The following is an 8,103-nucleotide window of genomic DNA, read 5'->3' as shown; positions in this document are numbered from 1 at the left end:
CAACAAGTTAACTGACTTTATTTTATTTTCTCTTTCCTTGTCTACTCTGTATTGGTGTCACATTAGAAAACTTTAAAAAGGATCCGAGGAACCCATAACCTGGAGCAATGAGTCCCTGAATACCAAGGGGTATTCTATTGCCAGAAACAGGGAACTAAATCTGGATTAGCTCAGTCTACAGTGCAGCTATTGACGCAATCTCTGACCTAGCCAGTAGGTGGAACCACACACAAACATATTGGCTTTGTTCTTTGATCCACAGGGCCTTAAATCTTACAGTAATCAATGTTTTGGTTGGTTGGTTGGTTGGTTGGTTGGTTTGAAACCCAGGAGATCAAGAAGGATGCAAAGAACTGGGCAAGGTCAAGTGCTGAGGTGAATTTATAAAACATTGATACAAAATAACAATTTATATATCTATTTCTGGCCCTTCTGAGAAATAACTATTTTAACTGTGAATTTATGATATACTTCCAGATCCCTAGAGCTAATAAAACAATTCTAAACTGGGCGTGGTGGCTCACACCTGTAATCTTAGCACTAAGAAAGGAGGAGGTGAGAGGAATGCCTGAGCCCGCAGGTTTGAGACCAGCTTGGGCAACACGGTGAGACCTCATCTCTACAATAAATAAAAAAATTAGCCAGGCGTGGTGGGGCACACCTGTCCAGCTACCTGGAAGGCTGAGGCGGAAGGATCACCTGAGCCCAGCAGGTCAAGGTTGCAGTGGCTGTAAGCATGCCACTGCACTCCAGCCTGGGCAACAGAGTGAGATTCCGATTAAAAACAAAACAAAATAAACAAAAAAACTCCAAATTTAGAAATCTGTCATTTAAAATTCATGCTCAATCAGGAAAAACTGAATATCACCTGAACATGACATGATATTGAGAAGTTATTGTTGATTTTGTTAGATATGATAGTATATGACCATTTAAAAAAAGTCTTTGTAAGAAATATAATAGGAGTATTTATAGGTGAAATGATATTGCTTTAGAAATATATGGGAGTGGGGAAGACAACAGGAAATAATAGAACAGAAATGGCAAAGTAACTATTGACTATTCTCTCTTTTGAAATTCTCTACAATTAAATGTTAAAAAAATGAAAACAGAAAGCCAAGTACTAGTGATCTGGGTTAACATTGAGATTAGGTCACTGGTACATATCCAACTTTAACGAGGTCTCATTTCAACATACAGCCATCAGTGAGTTATTTCAATCACAACTGAATCATATCAAATTAGCTACATAAAATCCCATATACAAGGAGGGGCCCCCAAACCTGGAATTTATTTATTAAAAATTGTATATTTATTTTTACATGTTTAAACTTCAGTCATCTTCAAAGTACTCTGTTTGATGCAATACACCTACTGAGATGCTTTTTCCACTGCTCAAAAACAGTTTTTGAACTCATCAATTTTGATGCCTTTTAGTGTTTTTGCTGTTTTTTGTTTCACCTCTTCCACACTGGCAAAACATTTCCCTTAAGGATGTCTTTCAGGGAACAAAAAAGAAGTCGCTCAGGGTGAGATCGGGGGAATAGGGAGGGTGGGGCATGGGGGTCATGCTATTTTTGCTGAAAAACTGCTGAACACTCAGCACAGTATGGGCAGGTGCGTTGTCATGGTGAAAGAACCAGCCACAGTTCGAGATGTTTCTTCTGCAAATTGTGATGCAACTTTCTCAACACTTTCAGATAAAAACATTGATTGACTATTTGATCCAGAGGAAAAAACTCCAAGTGTACTACAAGGGGCCTGCCCTCCAAAACATAATTCCACGTTTTTGGCCCCCCCATCCCAGACGGCTTCGACACCGAGGAACTAAAACTAGCCTGTTAAAGTCACTGGAAATAATACTTTATAGTTAAAAAGCACTTCACCATTTACAAAGGGAATTCACATGCAGTTTCTCATCTAGTTCCCTGAACCTTTATGAAGATTTTGAAGGTAAGAAAACTGAGGCTCAGAGATGTTACAAGACTTGGCCAAAGTCACATAATTAGTAAAGGTGACAGAGTCAGGATGCTGACTCCGGTTTTATGATACCAAAGATCCTCTTCTCTCCACTGTCACTTAGGCCCCTTTGATACAAATAGAATACATGCTAAAATTTAGATGAATTTTAAAATTTTTATTTCTACACTCAACTTATAATATATAATAAAATCTGTTTTTTTGGTTTTCTCAGAGAATAAACATATGAACAGAAACAGATTTCTTAAATAAAGAATAAAATTAAGCCAGAAAAGTAATTTTAAAGAATTATAATATCTTAAGATTAGAAGGGACATTAGAGGACCTCACTCTTCTAAAATTAAAATCTTATCTTTAGCTTCCTTGGATGGATCCAGCCCCAGCATTTCTAGTGAGGAAGTGCACAGTCTGTGAGACAGCCTGATTCGTTCATGGAGTAATTCTAATCATTAAAGGTCTTCCTTAGAGGTGAAATCTGCCATTTGTTGATGCTAGTTACAGCCTGTGATGCTACACTGAATAAGCATATAATCTTCTTATACATGATGACTTTTCAAATAACTGAAAACATTGATTATGTTCTATCTGTGGGCTTTGGGGACTCTTGTAGCAGAATAATAAAATATATTCACGAGTGACCAAAGCTTCCCAGTTTTTTTTTTTTTTTAAAGAAAGTAGGATTTACTGAGAGGACAGAAAAGCTCCCAGAGCAGGAGGGGACCCGAGGGGATTGCCCCCCAGTTTTTTCAAGAGCTCTTCCATGCCTGTGGTCTTCATCCTGGGATTTGGGTATCTCTGGAAGTACCCAAAGTCCTTCTAGAGGACACATGAACTAGTATATTTTTAAGGCTATCAATTACTCTATCTTTGTCATCATTTGGTCTATCTGAAAACAAATGTGCAGTCTGCTGGTTTTCCTTTCACATCCCCACATCTGCAATCACCCATCTTAAAAGACAAACTGCTTCTCCATCCCAAAAGCCTGTCTAGCTTCAACCAGATAATTCGGGAATGCACAACTTCTGAGGAAAGGAGAGATCCTTGAGAAAAAAAAAAGGGAGGTGCCACCTTACTTCATCCAGGCAACATATTCATGGGAAAGCCTGATCTATTTTATAATTTGAAATTAATAGTAAGATGAATGTCACAGGGATGTCCATCAACACTTTAATTTTTTGATTTTTTTTTTTGAGTTGGAGTCTCACTCTGTCGCCCAGCTAGAGTGCAGCCTCGACCTGCTGGGCTCCAGCAATCCTTCTGCCTCAGCCTTCCGAGTAGCTGGAACTACAGGCATGCGCTACCACGCCTGGCTACTTTTAAAATTTATTGTAGAGATGAGGTCTCGCCAAGTTGCCCAGGCGGGTCTTGAACCCACGGGCTCAGCAATCCACTCACCTTAGCCTCCCAAAGGCACGGGATTACAGGCTGGGCCACCGAGCCAGGCTAACACTTCAATTTTATTTAAAAAACGAAGTCAGATTTTTTTTTTTTCTGACAGAAAATGAGCATGATCTGGCTGAGTGATTGGACAATGAGGACTGGCATTGCCATGTAGGTCACATAGCAGACATTTTTCATATATTGAATGAGATAAATATGCAGCTCTACAGTTGTGAAAAAAATATGTTCAAAAGAATATCCAAGACACTGAGAATTACATTCTCAAAATAAAAGTTTTTCTATATCAATCTAAAACACATGAGTTATAATATCTTAAAATTGGAAGGGATATTAGAGGACCTCTCTAAGTACATAAGTTTTTCAAAATTATTTTAGTGACCTGCCAGCAAAGATTTTGAAGGACATGACTCTATGACAGAATTTCCAGGCTCATTTCCATTCTAGTTATCCCCTTCTGCAGACATTCCCGTATCCTGCTTACTAGAAACACTCCAGAGAGAACAGTGGGAGTGTGGTTTTGTTCTGAAAATGATACACTTCTAATTAATATAGCCTAATATTCCATTCAAGGCTTTTTAAGCGGTAAACAACTAACTAAAATGTTTATATTTTTTTCACGTAAGTAGTCTCAACTAAAGTCACACTGATCTTGCACCTATATCTCTGAATTAAGGAGTGTATATTAATTGGCCTTAAATTTCACTTTCTATGTTTCAGCTCCCTTCTCCAACTTGTAAACATATTTTTGAATTTTGAAGCAGATAGCCAATGTGTTAGCTAGCCCTCTGTGGGGGGAAGCTTGTGAAATGCTTCCCAGTGATCCTCACCTCCTGGTATTCAGGCCCTAGTGTAATCTCTTCCCCTCATGTGTGGACTTGATCAAGTGACTTGTTTCTAACTAACAGAATATGGCAGAAGTGATGACATGTAAGTTTTGAGATTAGGTTACAGGACAGTGACTTCTGTCTTACTCACGGTCTTTTTTGCCCTCTTGCTTGGTTGCTCTGATGAAGCCAGCTGTCATGTTGTAAGCTGCTCTTTGGAGAGGGCTACCTGACAAGGAACCAAGGGAGGCCAACAGTTCATAAGGAACTGAGACCCTTAGTTCAATAGCCTGTGAGGAACTGAAGGCTGTCAACAACCACATGAGTGAGCTTGGAAGCAGATTCATCCTCCAGTGGGGCCTTAAGATGACTTCAACCCTGGCCAACATCTTAATTACCACCTTGTAAAAGACACAGATTCAGAGGTCCTGGCAAAGTTGAACTCACATTCCTGATGTACAGAATGTAAGATAATAAATGTGCGTTTTTTGAGCTATTAAGTTTTAGGGTATTTTGTTATGAAGCAGTAGATAACAAACACACCCTCTAACCTTGGTATCTTTTGAATACTTAGCAAGCATACCTTCCTTTGTTTCCCCCAATCCAAGTCACTGATTATAATTTTGAACACAACAGGATCAAAGACAAAGTCCTGCAGGATGCTGTTCTATAAAGTTTTATACAGTCTCTTTGGACACAATCATCCAACCAGGTATGAACAACCCAGGTGTACAAACTTTAGCTCACATTTCTCTATCTTATTGACAAAAATTCTGGGATAAACATATCAAGTGGCTTATTGAAATCAAGATAAAGCATGAGCTATAGAATTGCCTTTATAAGGCATACAGTGATTGTATCAAAAGGGGAAATGAAGTCTGTCATTACTTTTATAGCTGCCAGAGAGACTTGCTACATGGAGGCCTCAACTCTTATCCTTCACTAAGACTTCTACATGGTCAGAATTTTATATTTTGGGGCCTCCTCCTATCCTTCTGAACTCTATTTCCTGTTGGAGGCTCTTCTCTGAAGTGTGCTGAAAGTGTGAGGGTAACTGAATATGCCCAGTTTTTGCTTCCTTTGCCACTGTAAACCTCAAGATAATCTTTTTTTCTTATGACTTTAGGTCTTTCTAAACAGATGAATTCACAACTATTGTTAAATTTCAAGAGAAAAGTGTTAGCATTATCCAAAACCAATATTGCTTAAAATTTTACCCCTTAAGAAATAAAATGCATACTCACAATTCGAAAACCATGTAAAGCATTCCATCTGAGCTATATGTCTCCAATAACTCTACAATGTGTGGATGCTTCAGCATATGACAGATACTGGCTTCCCGCTTTAGGTCTGCAAAACAAACACATAGCATACTTCATTAGGTAGGAACAAAGGACAATTAGAGTGAATGATGAATGAATGGACATGATCTATGGTAACATGAAGACTTCTCTAACTAGAGAGATGAAATCCCCCATTTAAATTAAGTTTAACTATTTACCCTTTAAAATCCTTGAAAATTTAACTTTTCATACTTTTATCAGTTTAAATATATATTCAGTATAGAGTCAGATCTTATAAATAAGACATGTTTACACTTCTTAGTACAAATATTTTCCTCAAAAGTAAAATAAATAAGTACACAAATAAATACTTTCCCCAATTTTGGTAATCAAGTCTCAGTCCCCAAATTTATAACTCTTCCTTGATCTGCTAATAAGTAAATCAATTTACTGTTTTGATTTTTAAATCTTTTCCTTAGTTCCCTCTAAATAAGATAAATGTTGTCTAATCTTTAGTCTAAAATCTAGTATTTATAGACATACCAGGTAAGTTATATGGAATAGGGAACAAAAAGTAGTATGGTTTAAACCGAAAAGGCACTACTTCCAGAGTCAAAGTCAGAATTTTTTTTACATCAGCTATAAAATGTAATGTAATGTAATTAGAGAATTCAGAACTCGATTATCTCACAGTGTTACTTTAGGGAACAAATTCAAATAATGTAGGTAAGACTACTGTGTAAGCTCTACAATACAAGTGGAAAACAAAAAATATTTTTTTTTTGAGTTAGAGTCTCACTCTGCTGCCCAGGCTGGAGTTCAGTGGCACACTCACGGCCACCTCAGCATCGATCTGCTGGGCTCAGGTGATCCTTCCGCCTCAGCCTTCCAAATAGCTGGAACTACAGGCATGCACTACCATGCCTGGCTAATTTTTAAAATATATATATTGTAGAGACAAGGTCTCACCAAGTTGCCCAGGCTGATCTCGAACCCCTGGGCTCAGGCAATCCTCTCGCCTCGGTCTTCCAAAGTGCTGGGATTACAGGCTTGAGCCACTGCGCCCGGCCAGAAAACAAAATTTTAATAATATCATCATCATGATCATCATCCTAAGATATTTTGAGCATGGGCATCACTTGCCATGTCTACACGGAAAAGAATAATTAAAGCCTTCCAGTGCTAATAGTGCTGTGGCTTTACCTATTTGCTGATAACTACTATACAATGTGACATTTTAATACTTGAAAGTGGAAGGGAGGGAGAAGCGGCAAGATGGCGACCAGGCAACCCGGTCTCTGAAGCCCTCTGCAAAGGAGATCTTCAGTGGGTCTCTGACTCTCGCCCTGGGGGGCTGTGGACCCCAATATCGCAGCCTGCTCTTCATACGGAGCTCGGCCGTTGCCACCGCTGGGACATCGCAACGGACTGGAGAGTCACTGCCGTGCAAATGGTGCCGCCGCCGCAGGCCCCCCCCCCGCCGTTGCCGCTGCTGCTGCCGCAGCCTCCATGACAGCCGTAGTACGTCACACCACCCGGCCGGAGGCGATCCACATCAAACCCCTTCAGGGAAGATCTGCTGGGATCACTGCCACCTCTCCTGCTGCAGAGACTGTCCTGCCCGCCCGCTGTAAGGCTCCTGTTGCCTGCCCTGAGGCAGGCAGCCATCTTGTTCCTGTCCGGCCCCACCCCCTCTGGGATGAGCAGCTGAGATAGCACCACCTGCTGGCGATTCAAGGTAACAACACCGAAACGGGAGAAACGAGCTTGATAAAGACATAGACCAAAGTGCTGAACGGAGGGTAATCTGAACTGTCCTTCACAGCAGATCAGGGGCAACTGACCCTAACTGCAAACTGATTTACCAGCTTGAAAAGAAAACTAGAAATCAGACCTGAAAGGACACTGAACTTAAACGAAATGTCTCAGAGTGTGCTTCATTGATTCTATTAGTGTAATGACTTAATTCTATTCCTACTGTATTGTTCCCTTTTTTCTTTTTTCCTTTTCCTTTTCTTCTCTCTGTAAACCATATCTTTGTATAGAGGAACAGCACACTAACAAGGTGGTTGGTTAGCTTGTATGTTAGCATCACTATATGTTTTATTTTTATTTTTTGTATGAAAGTTGGTTCGTCTGTAGCTGTGGTCTATTGTTTTTATCTGTTTCAGTATAGGCCTCTCTCTCTATTTGTTGGCACACTCGTTTGTTTCCCCCCTTACTCCTCTATCTCTCCACTCCCCTCTTCAACCCACTATCTGCTCCATTCTCTCCCCTCTGCTAACCACATTTTATTTCAGGGAGTAAACCTACAGCCCCACTGCACAGACAGATTCCAGGGCAGTGGGAAGTGGGTTCCATATTATCCACACACCTGTCAGCGAAAACCAGGACCTGCAGACAGATTTTGAATCACAGCTCTCCCCTTAAGTAAATCTCAAAACTGCAAAAAGGACCACCTCCAACCTACAGTGCAACTCCAGAATTCAACAAAGTAAGAGGGCATACGTAAAGAATAGGAGATTGAACAAACAGAAGTAAAACCAATCCCTTTACCCCGGAATAACAGAATTAAAGAAGACAGTGACGTGGAAGGAAAGAAAAAGTAGGGAGGG

At 40.0% G+C, this 8,103-nt stretch overlaps 1 protein-coding gene across 1 annotated transcript in view; it reads right to left on the bottom strand.

Annotated features, from left to right (window-relative positions):
- Window positions 1-5,221: 5,221 nt before the first annotated feature.
- LOC103257585 (peripheral plasma membrane protein CASK-like) overlaps window positions 5,222-8,103 on the bottom strand; it is a 141,812-nt gene continuing 138,930 nt past the window's right edge. The window contains exon 3 of the mRNA XM_021711008.1: window positions 5,222-5,555. Coding sequence (XP_021566683.1) covers window positions 5,446-5,555 — 110 coding nt within the window. The 3' untranslated portion in view covers window positions 5,222-5,445. The remainder of the gene's footprint in view (window positions 5,556-8,103) is intronic.

Source organism: Carlito syrichta, unplaced genomic scaffold, assembly GCF_000164805.1.
Source record: "Carlito syrichta isolate Samal-C Ts95f unplaced genomic scaffold, Tarsius_syrichta-2.0.1 Scaffold301810, whole genome shotgun sequence".
Taxonomy (NCBI): Eukaryota; Metazoa; Chordata; class Mammalia; order Primates; family Tarsiidae; genus Carlito; species Carlito syrichta.
This window is presented reverse-complemented; position numbering and strand designations above follow the sequence as displayed.